This window comes from Bipolaris victoriae (assembly GCF_000527765.1).
Source record: "Bipolaris victoriae FI3 unplaced genomic scaffold scaffold_4, whole genome shotgun sequence".
NCBI lineage: Eukaryota > Fungi > Ascomycota > Dothideomycetes > Pleosporales > Pleosporaceae > Bipolaris > Bipolaris victoriae.
Window position 1 is genome coordinate 358,167 of NW_014575388.1, and position 18,246 is coordinate 376,412.

At 49.1% G+C, this 18,246-nt stretch overlaps 7 protein-coding genes across 7 annotated transcripts; 3 read left to right on the plus strand and 4 right to left on the minus strand.

Moving 5' to 3' along the window:
- Window positions 1-26: 26 nt before the first annotated feature.
- On the plus strand, window positions 27-2,153 carry COCVIDRAFT_33393 (hypothetical protein; the record flags this gene model as incomplete). Its single annotated transcript, XM_014706299.1, has 11 exons — window positions 27-68; window positions 118-171; window positions 224-264; window positions 313-334; window positions 384-425; window positions 475-495; window positions 543-716; window positions 779-1,474; window positions 1,524-1,827; window positions 1,879-2,069; window positions 2,121-2,153. 11 exons carry the CDS (start codon window positions 27-29, stop codon window positions 2,151-2,153), a joined length of 1,620 nt encoding a protein of 539 aa, XP_014561785.1.
- Window positions 2,154-3,053: 900 nt separating this feature from the next.
- Window positions 3,054-5,946, plus strand: COCVIDRAFT_86059 (glycoside hydrolase family 47 protein; the record flags this gene model as incomplete). Its single annotated transcript, XM_014706300.1, has 2 exons — window positions 3,054-5,581; window positions 5,652-5,946. The coding sequence occupies 2 exons, from the start codon at window positions 3,054-3,056 to the stop codon at window positions 5,944-5,946; spliced, it is 2,823 nt and encodes a 940-aa protein (XP_014561786.1).
- A 1,952-nt stretch (window positions 5,947-7,898) lies between these two features.
- On the plus strand, window positions 7,899-8,735 carry COCVIDRAFT_33395 (glycoside hydrolase family 12 protein; the record flags this gene model as incomplete). The annotated part of the gene is made up of 3 exons (XM_014706301.1): window positions 7,899-8,311; window positions 8,372-8,589; window positions 8,656-8,735. 3 exons carry the CDS (start codon window positions 7,899-7,901, stop codon window positions 8,733-8,735), a joined length of 711 nt encoding a protein of 236 aa, XP_014561787.1.
- Window positions 8,736-9,565: 830 nt separating this feature from the next.
- COCVIDRAFT_22377 (hypothetical protein) lies at window positions 9,566-9,922 on the minus strand (the record flags this gene model as incomplete). Its single annotated transcript, XM_014706200.1, has 3 exons — window positions 9,566-9,642; window positions 9,714-9,767; window positions 9,826-9,922. 3 exons carry the CDS (start codon window positions 9,920-9,922, stop codon window positions 9,566-9,568), a joined length of 228 nt encoding a protein of 75 aa, XP_014561686.1.
- A 3,016-nt stretch (window positions 9,923-12,938) lies between these two features.
- Window positions 12,939-15,860, minus strand: COCVIDRAFT_86026 (hypothetical protein; the record flags this gene model as incomplete). Its single annotated transcript, XM_014706302.1, has 2 exons — window positions 12,939-13,090; window positions 13,157-15,860. The coding sequence occupies 2 exons, from the start codon at window positions 15,858-15,860 to the stop codon at window positions 12,939-12,941; spliced, it is 2,856 nt and encodes a 951-aa protein (XP_014561788.1).
- Window positions 15,861-16,535: 675 nt separating this feature from the next.
- On the minus strand, window positions 16,536-17,069 carry COCVIDRAFT_11817 (hypothetical protein; the record flags this gene model as incomplete). Its single annotated transcript, XM_014706166.1, has 1 exon — window positions 16,536-17,069. One exon carries the CDS (start codon window positions 17,067-17,069, stop codon window positions 16,536-16,538), a length of 534 nt encoding a protein of 177 aa, XP_014561652.1.
- Window positions 17,070-17,277: 208 nt separating this feature from the next.
- Window positions 17,278-17,445, minus strand: COCVIDRAFT_86093 (hypothetical protein; the record flags this gene model as incomplete). Its single annotated transcript, XM_014706303.1, has 1 exon — window positions 17,278-17,445. One exon carries the CDS (start codon window positions 17,443-17,445, stop codon window positions 17,278-17,280), a length of 168 nt encoding a protein of 55 aa, XP_014561789.1.
- Window positions 17,446-18,246: the final 801 nt, after the last annotated feature.

Genomic DNA, 18,246 nt, shown 5'->3' on the forward strand with positions numbered 1-18,246 from the left:
CGATACCCTCGTATACGTTTTCAATCATGTCGGCAGCACAGCTTCTCAATCCCAAGGCCGAGTCGCGGGTATGTGAATTCGTTGCAGCGCGCTGCGGCCATCGCTAACAGTACACAGAGACGCGGGGAAGCTCTCCGTGTAAACATCTCAGCCGGAGAGGGTCTACAGCAGGTACGGAATGGCAGTGTTAAAATAAGTAAATCCCTTCTTATACGGAACATAGGTGCTTGCCTCAAATTTGGGACCCCGCGGTACACTGAAGATGTGAGAAACAACAAACAGTATGCACTGCAAGTGACTAACTCTGCACAGGCTTGTAGACGGCGCTGGAGGAGTACGTTAGTTTGTACCGTCCGTCTGGCATACACTCACAAGAAGTGCAGATCAAGCTCACAAAAGATGGCAGCGTTCTGCTGAAGGAAATGGTATGTATCTGCGTTGCAACAGAAATTACACCAACTAACACATTCGCAGCAAATCCAAAACCCCACCGCCGTATGTCTTACCCCCTTCGTTCTCGATCCACGACTCAAATAAATCAGGTTATGATTGCACGAGCAGCGACGGCACAAGATGAGATCACAGGCGATGGCACAACCTCCGTGGTACTCTTGGTGGGCGAGTTGCTGAAGCAGGCTGATCGCTACATTGCGGAGGGTCTTCACCCTAGAGTGATAGCAGACGGTTATGACATTGCGAAAACCGAGGCACTCAAGGTACAATGAGCTCAGCGCTTGTGTGTGTGTGTGTGTGTGGAAATCTGGCTGACAGGCTGTAGTTCCTTGACGAGTTCAAGCTTGCAAAAGAAGTCGACCGCGAACTCCTGCTATCCGTAGCCCGAACGTCGCTCTCAACGAAGATTAACAGCTCGCTCGCCGAACAACTGACTCCCGATATTGTCGACGCAGTCCTCGCCATCTACCAAGCCCCCGCGAAGCCCGATCTACACATGGTGGAAATCATGACTATGCAACACCGCACCGCTGCCGATACACAGCTCATTCGAGGACTTGCTCTTGACCACGGTGCAAGGCATCCGGATATGGTTAAGAGGGTAGAGAATGCATACATCCTGACCCTGAACGTCAGCTTAGAGTACGAAAAGTCCGAGATCAACTCTGGCTTCTACTACTCGAGTGCGGAGCAGCGAGAGAAGCTTGTAGAGAGTGAGCGCCGTTTCGTCGACGAGAAGCTGAGGAAAATTGTCGAGCTCAAGAAGGAGGTTTGCGGCAACGATCCCAGCAAAGGTTTCGTCATAATAAACCAAAAGGGCATTGACCCCCTCAGTCTGGATGTACTTGTCAAGAACGGTATCTTCGCATTGAGGAGAGCTAAGAGGAGGAACATGGAACGTCTACAGCTTGTCTGTGGTGGTACAGCGCAGAACAGCGTTGACGACCTGACACCGGACGTTCTTGGCTGGGCAGGCTCTGTCTATGAACACCAATTGGGCGAGGAGAAGTATACCTTTATTGTACGTTGGCCCATGTGTAGTGGTGTGATGGTATACTTACAGCGTACAGGAAGATGTCAAGGAGCCAAAGTCTGTTACCCTACTGATCAAGGGACCAAACTCGCACACTATTGCCCAAATCAAGGATGCTGTTCGCGACGGGCTGAGGAGCGTGTACAACATGATTGTTGACGGAAGCGTTGTTCCCGGAGGAGGCGCCTTCCAAGTAGCATGTGCAGCTCATCTAGAGAGCGAGCAGTTCAAGAAGACGGTCAAGGGTAAAGCCAAGTGGGGAGTTTCGGCTTTTGCTGATGCGCTTCTTATCATTCCCAAGACGCTGGCGGCTAACTCTGGTCATGACATTCAAGACTCATGTAAGCCATAAGCCTCTCTCTGTTTGCTGCTTCGTACTGACCGGATGATAGTGGCCGCGCTGCAAGACGAGCACGCCGAGGGTAACGTTGTAGGCCTGAATCTCGCAACTGGAGAAGCCATGGATCCCAATCAAGAAGGCGTCTACGATTCATTCAGGGTGCTGCGCAACAGTATAGCATCTGCCACTGGCATTGCTTCTAACCTGTTGTTGTGCGACGAGATGCTCAAGGCACGACAGATGGTAAGAAGTGAAACGAATACTGTTGAAGATCCTTTGCTGACTTGCTATCAGGGACGAGCACCAGGACCCGGCGACGATCAATGATTGAACTGTAAAGATATCACTCAGACAAGCTACCGTAGTTCCTACGCACTGAAAGCGTAGTTGACTGATCATGTGACTTGTTGCGATTGAGCAAGCGCTACGCGGGAAAATCTACAATGTCAACCGACTCGAACCGTTGACAATGGCTGCATAACGGCTCTGTCTAGATAGATTTTCACAAAGAAATGCGAACAGAAGCTTTCATGATCAGAGCGCTGCCACCCGTGACTCGATCTTTTCCCTCGCTCTTCCAACAACCTTGGATACACTCTACAAGCACTCTTGTAGACTGTAGTTGTTTGTGGCTGACAATTTAAGGCTCGGCTGTGAACTGTATGGTCAAAAGGTGGGTGCACGGGATGAATATCCATGCAGCCCAATCCGGCTAGAGGGATGTAGGCTCAAAGTTAGTGCTCTATCCAGACGGAGTTCGGCAAGTTGGCTGTGCTGAGGGGGGAAAAGGGTTTGCAGGATAAGGGAGGAGATCAACAGAGTGCCATTTGAGACGCAACGCTAAATAGAACCCCATCCAAAACAGATGTCGTAGGTGAGGCTGGTGAATCGTAGGTGTGGCTGCTTGCTGGTGCCCTGCTTTCGAGTGCCTGGTACATCAACGATGCGCGAAAGCAACCCCACACCCGCCTAAGGGATCTCCAGGGCGTGCATGCGACTAGCCACCCTGAAGCTAAGCTTACTAGACATAAGACGTATGGACATAGACTCGAGCAGTCTGTCCGGCTTTCCGCCTCGACGCCCCCGTCTATTTGCACTCGCACTTTTCTGCGCGCAAATGGCAGCAGCGACATAGCCACCTCTTCTATTCTTTCCACAACACTCCCCTTTTGCGCGTCGTAGTGCACACGACCCTTGGATCCTTGGGCTCACGGCCCTCCCTGAGACATGTTCCGATACCGAAGATACCGCACGTTTCTCGTCTTTGCTGTCATTGCCGTGCTTACCATTTATCGATTTGGTGATTCTAGCGCAGTATGGAGGGAAGCGGCATCGAGAGCAACAAGCCTAAAGGGCAACGCTGGCGAAGCTCTGCATAAGGACACGAAACCACGCCCACCCGTGGCGCATGAGACAAAGAGCCTAAAACTAGACGTGCCTGCTGCTAGCACGTTCCAACCGCTCCAAACACCACCCCCAGTGAAGAAGCCGGCTTCTTCTCCAGCCCCGAGCCCTGAAGTCACCAAACAGCCACTCAAACCTTCGATCCCCTCGCCGCTCCCACCCCGACCACACGACGACCCCGCCGCCATCATCGACAATGATGTAGACCCATCGTCGAGTATCGAAGTCATACATTGGAAAAAGCTGCCTGAGCACTTCCCCATACCCACGGAGTCGCTCATTCGCCTTCCCTCAGGCAAGCCAAAGACACTACCCAAGATTCAAGCCAAATTCAAGCCCGAGGATGCCCTGGCCAAAACAGACAGAAACGCTAAGCTGGACAAAATTAGAAGCGTTGCTAAGAAGGCGTGGGATGGATACAGGACAAAGGCATGGCTTCACGATGAGCTGCGTCCGCAGTCCGGCACCTTTAGGGACCCATTCGCGCAGTGGGGTGCGACTCTTGTGGATGCACTCGATACTCTCTGGATCATGGGCTTGAAGGACGAGTTTGAAGAGGCAGTCAAGGCTGTGGACAAAATTGACTTCACAACCACTACCCGTACCGATATCCCCTTGTTCGAGACAACCATCCGTTACCTTGGTGGGCTGCTGGCTGCCTACGATATCAGCGGCAAAAAGTACAAGAACTTGCTTGACAAGGCAGTAGAACTTGCCGAAGTTCTCATAAGTGCTTTCGATACGCCAAACCGGATGCCTCAGATGTACTACTACTGGAGACCCGACTTCGCTTCGCAGAAGCATCGTGCCGGCCAAAGTGTGGTTCTGGCCGAGATTGGCTCGCTTTCAATGGAATTCACCAGACTTGCGCAACTCACTGGAGAGCACAAGTACTATGATGCCGTTGCACGCATCACAGACAACCTGGAGGAATTTCAGAAAAAGACTCCGCTTCCGGGCATGTGGCCTGTTCATTTGGACGCCTCTGGGTGTGGAAGACGTTACGTGGATGTGCCTCCTGAACAAGAACCTCTCAAAGCTCCAGAAGGCTATCCCAACATTGGTCCCTCGCCTGATTCTCAGTCCGCTCCGGATTCGTCCGCTGAGAAGCTGTCTCCTGAAGGCAATAAATACATTCCGTTGAAATTGCCAGACCCTGTCATGCTCATTTCTGATGCAGACCGCGCCAAACAGGATGCAGAGAAGAAAGAAACTGTACCATCGAGCGACTCGGTGCTCAAACGACGACAGCTTGATATCGATGAGTCAAGTCCACTCGGAGCAGAGCGAGACTTCGATACGACCACCAAGACCTCATCTGCCGCACCTACCATACCAGCACCTCCAGAGTGCATACCGCAAGGCTTCGTGGCGACTGGCAGTGGGCGTGACGAGTTTACGCTAGGTGGCATGTCTGATTCCACATATGAGTATCTGCCGAAACAATACCTGCTCCTTGGTGGCCAAGTCGAGAAGTACCGGACCATGTATGAGCAATCAATAGATGTAGTCAAAAAGCACTTGCTCTTCCGGCCGATGCTCCCGAAAGAGGAGAATATCCTATTTTCTGGAAAACTCACAGTCCCAGCAATGTATGACAGCACTCAAAGCGGCGATCTATTGGCAGAGAATGCCCATCTGACCTGCTTTGCGGGAGGAATGTTTGGCATGGGCGCAAAACTATTCGACCGCCCCGAAGATCTCGAGGTTGCCAAGAAGCTAACGGAAGGATGTATTTGGAGTTACGACATGACATCCACTGGCATCATGCCTGAATCGTTTGAAGTAGCCCCCTGTGACAGCACGAAGGAGTGTGCTTGGAACGAAACAACCTACTGGGAGTACATCGACCCACGACACGAATCTCGGATAAAATATTACGAGGAGCAAAGGGAAGTTTATGAATCACAAATTGCCTCTGCGTCATCATGGTATAAGGCTCAGCTTGCTGCGATGACTCCACCGCCGAAACCCTCTCCTGTTGCTGCAGTTGCAGCAAAAGCCACGTCAACTCTGATATATGCGGATACACTGGACAAGCGCCAACTCGCTGAGCTTGTAGATGATGTCGAACTTGCACACATGCCAAGCTCGTCTGCGAGCATCCAGCAAAATCGGGATTCAGTCATGGGCGGCGAACCTGAGGAAGGTGAAGGTCCTCCCATCAAAGCTCAACCAACACTGGATATCCCAGAATTTGCTCAGCAGCCAACTCCGACTCTACCAGACTTCCCTTATGTTTATTCGCCAGTCCCAGTCCTGAGTCACAAGGAATACGTGGAGAATAGGATCAAGGAAGACCGACTGCCGAAAGGTGTTACCAGAATTGGGGCTAAGGATTATATTCTCCGGTAAGTTTCTTTTTGCTCGGTTTCAAGCCAGCATTTTTGCATTTTATGATGTCACTAACGTTAATAACAGCCCGGAAGCAATCGAGTCCGTGTGGTACATGTATCGTATAACCGGATCACAGCACTGGCGTGAAGCCGGCTGGCGCATGTTCCTCGCCATTGATCGCCACACAACAACCGAGTTTGGCAATTCCGCCATCGACGACGTGACGAAGACGGCTCCTGTGTTTCAAGACGAGATGGAGAGTTTCTGGCTTGCCGAGACGTTGAAATACTTTTACCTCCTGTTCTCGGAAGAGGATGTTATCAGCTTGGATGATTGGGTATTGAATACTGAGGCTCATCCATTTAGGCGTCCGACTTGAGAGCGGTTTATGTTGTCTTAAGTTATGTACAGTGGCTGGTAGTGTCCGGTTATTACTATTATTTTTGCGTGCACTCTAATAGCTGGTCTGGGCACGCATTGCATAGAAGAATTGAATTGATCACTGCAATTGTCTCTCTTTTCAAGCAGATTGTCGTATAGTCATGAGATTGTGGGAGTTTGTGTCTAAGACGAACTTCCGTGACGAAACAGGTCACGCAGGCCTCGTGTTTGGGTAGTGTTATGACGAAAGCGAGCAGCTCCTCTTGTGTGACTTACTTTTACTTAGTAACTTGCTCTAACCCTGGGCCCATTGAAAGGCCGCAACTTGATGGGCAAGATGGTGTGTGACAAGATGTTCTACGCAAATGCCTTTTTTCTTGGGTATAAGGCATATAGCCAATTTTGGCACTAACGACCTCGCGATGCACGTATTCCAAGAACCGTTGCCCGGTGTAGAACCCCATGCCAATGACATATCACTCTAGTCCATAAAAGTAAATAATAATAATAGTTTTACCACTATGTGCAAGACGAATTCCTCTACTGTTAAGCTCCGCTGCTAAGACCCACCTCCGCATATTTCCATATGATGTGGATCATTATCTCGGATTATAGCAATCCGAGGAGCACCTCGGCTGGATTTTTCCCGCATGGTCAAGTTCAATGTCAGCACTAAGCTTTTGACAGGAAGCTTCTGCACGTGTGAAACAAGTCTTTTTCATGAATTCAGTCCCACATAGGTGAGAAAACTTGAAACTACGAGGGTTAGCTGGAGCACAAAGAGACGCTAATCTTTTCGGGCACGGTGAACACAGTCAGGCTGTCAGGCGTAGAGACATCGATATGGTACCCCACATAGGTTCTCGCGGGTAAAGGTGTCTTGATGCGGAGATTACAGGGTAGGGTAAAGGGTCGGGCTGGAGATCGGATGCGGCTTAGTTCCCGTCATCCCGGTGAGATGTGCCTGGCACACCTGTCACTCATGTCACTAAAGAAGAGAGCGCAAAGTGCAAATGGATGGCGCAGAAAATGACATGATTGTATCATGGGGAGCATACTACCGCCATATATATACAAATAGGCGGCTGGGAAGATACCAAGGGCAGAATTGGCAAAGCTTAAGCGAAAAAAATGCATAGTAGAGAGCCAACCACGTAAGTTTTAACAATTGCTGTACTATCCGGGACGGCAGTCAGGCGCACGGCCATTCGCGATGGTAGGATATACTCGATACATACATATATCCAGGGATCCGCATCACTAGCAGGAATAACGGCTGTAAATTCCGTTCATCAAACACTAATTGATGAAAATATTATGTCAGTCGACATCTGTCTTTACTAACAATCTTATGATATGCTCGTCTTTTACAATATCCACATTCTATCTCAGCGGTGGGGATTGAGATGCCACAGGTGAGAAGACTACGATGGCAAGACTATGAACCCCTCACCAACAGTCCAACCTTCATGTTTCTTTTGGACTCGTCGGACCGCGCATGATGCATCGGGGAGTGATCACTTTGAACGACTGATGAAAAGTTTCACGGCAAAAATAGGTAATATGCAGGGACTGGTCTGTGAATACGTGTTCTGAGAGTTTAGTAATTGTATCCATATTAGTTATGGATATTGAGATTCCCATTTGGGGCCCTAGTCAAGTATCACGGGCGTTGATCTGCACCCTACACATACTTTAACTGACGCGTATACCATTCACCGCTTAGGACACTCCGTCGGAACCTAGGAAAGCTTCGCGCATATAGTTTCGCGCAACCGTATCAAGGTACCACTTCGGTTAGCATTCACCTTCTAGAATACTCCCACCCTGGAAGATTGGAGTCTCAAACATTAAGTCTGGGCAGTATAAAAGGGTCTCAGCACCTCGCAGGAGAGTAGACAGAACAGCCGCATCCACTTCACACCAAGAGCTTTGTAGCAATCGTACACCATGAAGATCACTTCATTCATCGCCGCCGCCCTGGCCTCCGTCGCCACTGCTCAAGATGCCTGCAAGCTATACAACTACTACTCAAGCAACGGCTACGAGATCCTCAACAACCTCTGGGGCAAAGATGCCGCGACCAGCGGATCCCAGTGCACATACGTCGACGGCGTCACCGACGCCGGTACGAAATGGCACTCAAACTGGACCTGGGCCGGTGCCCCAAACAACGTCAAAAGCTACGTCTATGCCGGCCGCCTGTTCACCAAGAAGCCCGTCAGCCAATTCACCAACCTGCAAACCGAGGCAAACTGGGCCTACGACACCAGCAACATCCGTTGCAACGTCGCCTACGACCTCTTCACTGCCCAAGACGTCAACCACACCACCAGCAGCGGCGACTATGAGCTTATGATCTGGCAAGTCCCAACCCATTCCCCTCACATGTTTTGTAACTACTTGCTAACTTGCCCATGTAGGTTGGCTAGATACGACGTCTACCCCATCGGCAGCTCGCAAGGCATGGTCACAATCGCCGGTCACACCTGGGAGCTTTTCTACGGCTTTAACGGCGCGATGAAAGTATACTCTTTCATTGCGCCCAGCCCGATCCCCCATTTCACCGCCGATGTCAAGGAGTTCTTCACGTATCTGACTGAGAAGAAGGATTATCCTGCTTCGACTCAGAATCTTATTAGTAAGCTCGTTCCTAGGAAATGACATGAAACAAGACACTACTAATATGTCTGCGTGTTTTTTTTAGCCTATCAGTTCGGTAGTGAAGCGTTTACTGGGGGTCCTGCTACGTTTACGGTCAACCAGTGGAGTGCTACTGCTTCTTGAAATGCCTTATTGAGATGAAGGAAGGGGGAATCAGATACTGAGAAAGCTTTAGAATTATATCGGCACATACGATGTTTTCTCTTTAAGGTAGCGTTGCCCGTTGTGCATATACACTATTGAGGTTTCCACGCGTATACTATATAGTGAACAGGAAATTCAAGAATATAAATCTTTTTGACTCCTGGATGCGATTGTTAAAAGTCTCCGTAAATCAGGGGTTTGAAGGGAAGGCGCGCCGGTTTTTGACTACTTTTGTTGCCTCTGCGTGCTAGACTATAAAAATTTTCTTTGTATTATTTGTCACTAAACTTTGCGCTGACTTAAAAAGAAGGTCATGCTCGCATCTTAGTATGGATATATCGGATGACAGTTGATGTTCTCTGGGCTAGTTGTGTCTCGTTCGACAGTGCTAGAATAGAGGTTTCTTTTGCTTACACAACCTCCTCTCATTTAAAACCCCTATGACTTAAAAGTTTGTTTTAGAGGCTCTTACCGAATACGTTGTAAGAATATTAGAAAGAATCAAAGCGGACAAAGAAATTCGCTCCACTTTGGGGTAAAGAGAGAAGATGTAAGGTACTTTGCAGATAGGTACAAGATATATGACTTGTAGCTCTCTTGGCCCAAGCTATATCATTGCAAGATAAGGCAAGTTTAACAAGAAATCCGTTCAAAGGTGAAGTTTTTGCCCCATGACTGTATTGCAGAAACGCTAATTTAACCAATCAAACTATGTACCTGAAATCCTCTCATCTACCTCTAAGTCTGCTACTAAAAAAAAACCTTCTGCCGTGACTAAAATCCGATTCCACTTCTACCTCCTATTATGACTAATTGTTGCCTTTACGCGTAACGCAAGCTGTTCCCGGGGGCTGACAAGTAGTATTTGTGTCTCCGCATAAAATGGCTGGTCAAAACATTAGTTTAATGCTCAACTCAGTTCAACAAAAAAGAGTAGCGAGAGAAGAATCCACTTACCGTGGCAGCTTCCCGAGCAGCAGCTCCCATTGCCTCCAGGAAGTGTGCAAGCAACTACGAGTTCTCTTGTTAGCATGATATTACAGACCAGATTGGAGTCGAATCGACGTACTTCCGTTGTTAAGACATTGGCGTTCTTGGAGCTCAGCTGGGATAGCGACAGCGGAGACGACGCTGAGGACGGTGGCGAGGACTGCGACGAGCTTCATGATGAAAATTCAAAGTGATTGTGTTGAAGTGGAGTTGTACTGTTAAGATGTAGATGTAGGTTAATGTCTCCAAACTCCATGAGAGAGCATCCGGTATTTATACTTGAAATTCCTTTCCCCTAAGTTTTCATGTTGCTTGATCGTTAGCATGCCAAGTGCCCATGTCTCTTGATCGATCGCATGAGACTGAAGCCACATTCACTGTCTACTGACTCGTCGCGAGCTAGAAAGCTTTGCACAAAGTAAGCACTATAGTAATCATTTTTTTTTACAAAGTACAACCTTAACCGTGTATCTTGTGTCGCTGCGAAGTACCTCGTCCGGCAAACCACGGCACGTGGCATAATGAACTAGGATAGGTGAGGGATCCCTGCAAGCCACGCCTACTTCACATTATAAGCCCAGACTTCTAGGACGGAACCAGCCGTATTGCCCCGCATGCGTTGGTCGCTTGCATCCAAGTACCTGGGCTGTGTTGCTAGCGAGGCGGGAAGCCCCTTAGTCTCCACCTGTTAGACTCCATATCTATCACGAATCTCGTTGGGATGTTTTTATTGTTGCTATTACCACTGAACTGATACCCGATATTTAGGGAACAGCCTTGATCGTTAGCCACAGGACCTTGTTAACACAGGATTCCCAGACTTCAAGCATACTAATCAAGTCGTATTAATCCTTGCCAAGCTCTGGGTTATGCCGTCGATACAACAGTGCAAGATGCTTACCTCCGTAGTATAGCCGTATCCGCAAACGGGAGTTTCCAATACTTCTCAACCGTACTAACCAGTAACTGACTCGATTCGGTTTTCGTCCGTTAGACGCTAAGCATTCTGACGTGTATATGCAACAATAAGAAACATGGAGCAAAGCAAACGGATGAAACAGAGAAGTGTCAAGATGCGAACATCTTGGACAGTGCTCAACAATTGATCCATATGCATTCCATACAGTGTAACTTGGTTGATTGAACTCCTGCTGCATTGTCGTAGCTATTTCGGTTCCTGCCGTCCCGTCGGGCGCACCAAACCAGATTGTTACAAAAACCCTCGATCGATCCAAGCAGTCTTTCCACGTGGCGACCAAGTCACCCTTTGTGGTTTAGATAATCACGAGTAAAATGCCCTGATTTCACCGACCATGGGCCTAGAATTTTGACATCACGTTAGACCTAGGCTTCGTCCGAAGGAGGAACAGATAACCAGGCCAGAACGCACGTCACATCAAACGCCGGAGTGTAGCTGCGAAGCAATCAGATAGCAGTACGGATGTATCGCTTCGGTATTATTTGGCTGGTACAGCCGATCGTCAAGGTACATACATGTTGTGGTGGCAATGCTTTATAAAAAGTGTGAGAGAGGGTTTGATTGTTTGGATCTTCCAGAGATCTGGACTACGTACTAGTAAAGCTGCGCTAACCCATATCTGGGAGGCACCGCCACATCAGCGGTAGCATCTCCACATTGAGAACTGCCCTTTTCACATGTTCATGTCTGTCTTTCAAGGACCCGTTAGTGTGTCAAAGGCTTCACGTAGGTAGACTTATCGATCTTGTTGCACGTAAATACAACGAGCGTAGAATCTCATATTTGCGCATAGTGAGGTTGTAGTACGTGCACAACAGGAATACGAATGTAGCATGCTAATAAGCAATGAGGTCATTCTTCAATGCCTTTGCATAACGGCGCTTGATCAGCACGAGCTATTTGAGCCCTGTGGTTTCCGAAAGAAGGATAGCGGTAATTATAATAATTCATCTCACGTCACATTACCCAATGGGAATGTTGCGCGTTTAGAAAAAGGAGCTAAATTAACTAGTAAAAGGAGAAAAATAAAGAGCCAAGAATATGTGACAGCACTAGTGTGGGCCACAGGTCACACTATAGAGTGAAACAACGCTTATCATACACAGGGCTAAGTAACTCAAGCCTGCTTTATTACTCTTACCGATGTTCAAGCATCCGGAGATACCGGATACGATTAAATAGCACTGAAGGGAACTTCCTTGCATCTATAACGCGTCACCTATCAACATTTCGAACGTCACTTCGCTTTTTTGGGAATCTCCCGATTATTACAATTGCAAGAATATAGTACCTCTCATACTGTGTGAAATCAATAAAATCATCAATGGCACTCATTTGAAGAATCCATATCCACTATAATAAATCAATTCTCGAATCACGCGTACAGCTTGAAAAATTTATAAGCAGAACGGATGGGAGCAAGAAAAAAAAATGAACTCACCTGCAGCAGAGATGTCCCAGTGCTCATCCACCTGGATCATGACCTGCTTCTCCTGCCCTACAGCCGCCAACTCAGTGTAAAACCGGCGACTATCGTGAGCCAGGTCTCTGATCGGAAGAAGGAATCTCCCCTCCAACCCATCATATCCCCATCTAGTCCAATCGCATCTTCGAGCGCGTAAAGAGACGCAATATTACATTGTGGTTGTATCAGGCCACCATCAATTATAATAAACAAACAAACATACTACTGCATCCTCACGGAACGCCACTTAATTAGCAAACACATGTACATGTAATTGGAAGCATCGAAACTCTGCCTTCCAATTCCAACAAAGCTAACCCTGATTCCATACCATGTCGCCATCATTCAACGTTGTCGACCCTGAGCTATCTCGGCCATACCAATACCATACCACTACCCATAATATGTGCAACCTCTACGTAACACACCTCCACCACGAGGTATCGTGGGTTATACCCATTTACCAGTATAAAAAGATTGACGAGTAAGTTTCTCGGTGAGTACCCCGTCTCGGCTTGACGACGTCAAAAGCGCGCCATTTCCCAGTGCTCTTGAGCGTGTTATTGCCCTTTGCACACGTTCCACACGAGATAGCGGTTGTCCCAACTCAATGGATATATATCATATTTTTCGTATATTTACAAGTGAAGTAAAGCATGCGCGCTCGCATAGACGCCTCCCGGCCCTCATCTATCCATCTACACCCGAGCGGAGTATAGCAGCAGTACATGACACAAGTCCTAATATCTTACAAGCTCCTCTTCTCAAACTTTTCCTCATAGCACTGGATCTTATCACCGACTCTGAATTCTTCCCAGCCGTCAAACGAGATACCACACTCAGTATCCTTGCGCATCTGCTCGACATCTTTCTTCTGATTTTTGATTGAATTAATGACACCTGTGAAAAAAAAGACGTTAGCATGGTGTGTCCTTTTTTGAAAACATTCAGACCCAAAAAACTTACCATCATGAACAAGCGTCTCACCACGGAGCACTCTTGCTTTTGTGCCCCTATCGACGACACCGTTGCGCACCTTTGACCCCGCAACCTTCATCTTCTTCCTACCACCCAACCCAATCTCGAAGATGGCTGCAATTTCTACCTCACCTGTAACTTTTTGAATGACCTTGGGTGCGAGCTTCTCAGATAAAAGCTCCTTCACGTTTTCGACAACGCGGTATATAATGTTGCTGTCGAGGATCTTAACGCCCTTTTCCTCTGCGAGTTTGGCAACATTTCCAGGAATGGTCGTGTTGAAGTTGACAATATGGCCGTTTGCATCGGCTGCGTGCGCAACGTCAAATTCTGAAGGGGCACCGACACCATGGCGGAGGATGCGTGTGGAGACTTCTGCGTTGCCAAGAGCAGCGACAGAGTCGATGACTGCTTCTACAGAACCAGAGACGTCGCCCTTGATGATGAAACTAACGACTTCTGGACCAGTTTCCTTCTTTTCAGAAGTCGCGGGCTCCTCACCATTTTCGATAGCCTTGGCGGAGGCTTCCTCAGCTTCGCGACGCTCGGCTTCCAGACGACGAGATTCGTTGATAGCTTCCATGTCGCGTGCCATTTGTTCTCTCTCCACCTTTTCGCTGCGCAACTCGGTAACAGAGGTTGCGTGCTGTTCATCCTCAGCTTGAAGCACCTCGTCACCAGCAATCGGTTGATCGCGCCAGCCATCAACTTCAACGGCCATACCAGGACCAGCTTCCTTGACCATTGCGCCAGCTTCATTACGCAGACTGCGCACGCGTGTCCAGGTAGTGCCTGCAACAAGGGCTGTGCCCTGGCGAAGAGTACCACTGCGGACAAGAACGGTCGCCACACGCCCAGACTTCTTTGTTGTGCCTTCCAAGACCCATCCTTCCACACCAGCCTGAGGATCAGCACGGTGATCCAACATCTCCGAGAGAGTCGAGATAGCCTCCTCCAAGTCTGGAATACCCTGACCAGTCTTTCCACTCACACAGACAGCCTGGACATCACCACCAAAGTCTTCAATCTCAATGCCGTGGCGACCGAGATCGAGCTTGACAGCCTCTGGGTCGGCTTGTGCTTTGTCAATCTTGTTGATGGCAACAATCATGGGTACCTTGGCGGCCTGCGCGTGCTTGATAGCCTCGACAGTCTGTGGCATGACGGAGTCGTCAGCGGCAACTACCAAGACGACAATGTCGGTGACGTTGGCACCACGAGCGCGCATCGTCTCGAAAGCAGAATGGCCGGGCGTGTCAAGAAAGGTAATCTTCTTTCCGTTTGCTAGTGGCACGCTGAAAGCACCAATGTGTTGTGTGATACCACCAAACTCAGTAGCAGCAACACTGGTCGAGCGCATATAATCAAGAATCGTGGTCTTTCCATGGTCAACGTGCCCCATGATAGTGACAACCGGTGGTCGAGCAGGGAGCTCAGCGTAGGCTTCGGGTTCCAAAGGCGGTGCGGGGTACAAATCACCATCTTCTTCTTCGGACTGGAAGATGGGTTCGAAGTTGTACTCTTGCGCGATGAGTCCAGCGTGTTCGGCGTTGAGAATGTGGTCGTTTTGCACGTCCTCAAAACCCAGCTCTTCTAGCTTCTGTACAAAGTCTTCCACTCGTAGTTTCAACGCTCCGGCGAGATTGGCGACGGTGATGTACTCTGGTAGAGAGATGGGAGTTGGCTCGTTCTTTGCAGCTTGCGCCGCTTTCTTCGCTTCGGCCCGCAGTCGCTTGCGCTCTGCCTTGCTAATAGATGGGCCCTCGTCCTCTTCGTCTTCAAACCGCTGTATCCGCCCTCTCCTGCCCTTGGTCCCACCCTGACGGCGTGCAGGCTCTTCATACCGGTTCTTTTCCTCAGGCTCATCGAATGCAAAGCGACTCCTTCTTCTCTCGCTTTCAATATCATTGCGTCGTCTGTTATCCTCCTCAATTTGTGACGGAGACGGAGGTTCAATGTCCAGTTTGCCCTTTGACTTTTGTGCCCAAGCCTCAGCTGCATCTGAGATGGACTCCTTGTAGCGCTGTGGTGGACGGTACATTGTTGTTGATTGTTCGGTTCGCTGTTGCTGCGGCTTTTCACGTAATGTCGGCTTTGTTGGACATGTGGCACTTGTATGTTCCTTGGAGCCACAATGCCAGCAGGTTCGTTGCGTGTTAGCGTTCCTTGCAAGCGGCTGATATGGCTTGGACGGCCGACTGGTCGTAGATGCATCGCCCAACAACTTCGATATTTCATCTTGGTCCAGCATCTTCCTTTGTGGTGGTGCTCTCGCGGTCGGGTGCATCCGTCGATGGTCTGACGCTAGTGAGGCGCCATCATGTTGGGGCTCGTTGCGTCGCCTCAAGTGGCCAGGGCCGAATGCGGGTGTATTGACCTGTGGTCTGGCGTCCATGTTGACAGTATACCGGTTCTGTTGCATGTTCTTGTATTCGTTTCGGTCGGTGACGCCCGCACGCCGAGGGGCAGGTGCAAAGCGATCTCTGGTCTGATTGCGGCCATGCCCATCGGTCGCACCCGCTCTATTCACTGGCCGTCGATCGAGGGAATTCTGTCGGGGTTGCTGTGGTCTCTGTGCTGCCAGTGCGGCCTTCATCCTCTCTGCTGGCGACATATATCCTCCTTGCTGTGGTTGAGGGGCAAAGGCGGCACTGGCAGCCAACGCCTGGCGCATCAGCTGTGCCTGTGACATGGGCTGCTCGCGTTCATTTGCATCTTTGTAGATGATGCCTTCTGCTGACTGCGGCGTTCGGCTGGATGAGTTGAGTTGTCTTCGTTGGGCGGCGTGGGATGGCGTAGAGACGGCCAATTGACGAGTGGCACAGAAGATGCAAACATCGCGGGTCGAAGAAACCTGCACGTGTGTCAATTACCAAGCCGAAGAAATGCTCAATTAATTGCTCTGCTTACCCTAAGTCCACGCGCTCTCCGCATGTTGGGTAATGTGGTGTTGTGGTGTGTAGTGGCGGATGAAAGAGACGCTCAAAAGTTTGGAGAAGATCCCGCCCACAGATCCTTGTCCACTCACCCGTTATCGCTGGGCTAGCGCGGCAACCACTCGGCCCTTCTCCACCCTTTCCCCGTGGCTCCAGTCATGTCTCATTATCATCAATCAACATGGTGATATTAACAATATTCGTCTTCCAAACGGTATGCTCGGTTCTTTCAGCAGTCATGATACGGTAGTCTTTATATTGATAATCATCTAAAGGGAATTACAAACTGAAGTATAAACCACCAAGATGAATCTAATCTACGCCATGCAAGATAACCAAGAAACCAACAATTGAAATCAAAAACACCATCGCCATGCTAAATCAAATACCCGTCAAACACATCCCTCTCATATCCCTTTGAGCCCTGCACCTCAAAGAGGCACATTAGGCTTAATCTGCCCACCCTGACTCTTCGCCGGATCAGCACTGGGCTGCTTGGTCACTGTCCCCTTGGCCGCCTCCTTGTACTTGGCCAACGTCTTCTCATTATCGTTGAAATCCTGGTTGATAACTCCGCTCATGCCCCTCTGGCAGTGATCGCCGTTCGTCTGCGAGCAGTAGAACCACATAGGCTTTGTATCCTTGACCATGAACGTGAAGACATTGGGAGCTTCACCGGCCGTCGTATTGAAGTTGAAGCCGGAGAAGAAGGCGTCGGGGGTGTTGAGGGGTGCGCAGGGTTGGGCGAAAGATGATTGAACTACCGAGTGCGCTTTGGGTAGGAAGTGGAATTCGATCAGGTCGCCGGGGAGGGCGACGACGTTTTCGGGCTCGAAGTGCAGGCCAGAGTTGGCGGTTGTGGAGCCGGCGGTAATGCGGTGGATTACGCCTGTGGGGTTGATGGTAGAGGGGGGAATGGCGATGGCGTTGGTGAGGGTAGAGAGAAGAGTGGTCGTGAAGACCATGGTGGAAGAGAAAGAGAACATGATGATTTCTTTATTTGGAGTTGGGTTTTTTGGAGATTTGGATATCTGTATAGAACTTGATGTGGGAGTTTTAATAAGCAGGAAGGTAGATGTGTGAATGCTTGTTGATGTGATGATAGATTGATTCACAGCACATTCTCGCCCACATATATACTCGTCTGCCTCAAAGTATCACAAAATCAGCATTCTATTCATGTCCTACACTTAGCCCCCGGATGCTGTTTTTACCGGAGGAAGGTAAGCTGGATACTATTGTTGATGTTGCAATTTCGCTAAGGTGGATGAGCACAGCCTCATCCTTGACCATGCTGCGGCGAGCCAGGTCAGCAACGAGTTTGAACTCGAGAGACAGCATCTTGCTGGTCACCAATTTCTTTTTCGGGTCCAAGTTATTCCTGGAATCGTCAGGTGCTGCGCCGATGGGTGAAGTGGCAGGCCTTGGTGATGCGGCTGAAATAGATGACGCCAGTTACTTGGTCACCTGTGGCTGAGCCTCTGACAAGATAACACTATGCTGAGCAATCCCCACAGTGCTTCGTCTGCTTGGAACCTATTTTCACCATAGTGCCATTTTGGTGCTGATGATGATGGTGGTGATGGTGCTAGTGGCCATGATGAGTGTGCCACATCAGCCAGTCGTGCTCGGAAGCAGTAGCATCCGAAGAAAGCAACTGCGCCATGTGATATTGTTCATTAATCTTCAAAGGAAGGGTCATTGTTATTCATCACTGGCTATTTCTAATCACCAGATGGCAGCTTAGTGAATGGAGGGTGATGTACTTAAACCTCATCTCTCTCCTGCTTAAGCCTTGACGCTGGAACCTAACTGTATAGTCGATTATGTTTCCACGGAATTTATTGCTGCGTAATCGAAACGTCAAAGATTATTAGCGTCGTCAATGTGAATGTGGTATAGAAAGATATGCCAGAAGATAAGTAGACGGCGCCATGCTCCAGCTGCTCCATTAGTCATGTCTTCCTATACCCACCAATCCTCTGACTCTTCGTTCGACGAAATATATGAATAAAAACTACGCCCACCAAAACAGCGCAATATCAACAACATGTAACTGCACACTAGTAGTGTAGAATGTTACAATCTTTTCCTATGGCATATAAGTCTATGCGTAAAACTCTAGGATTTTTCTGTACACCT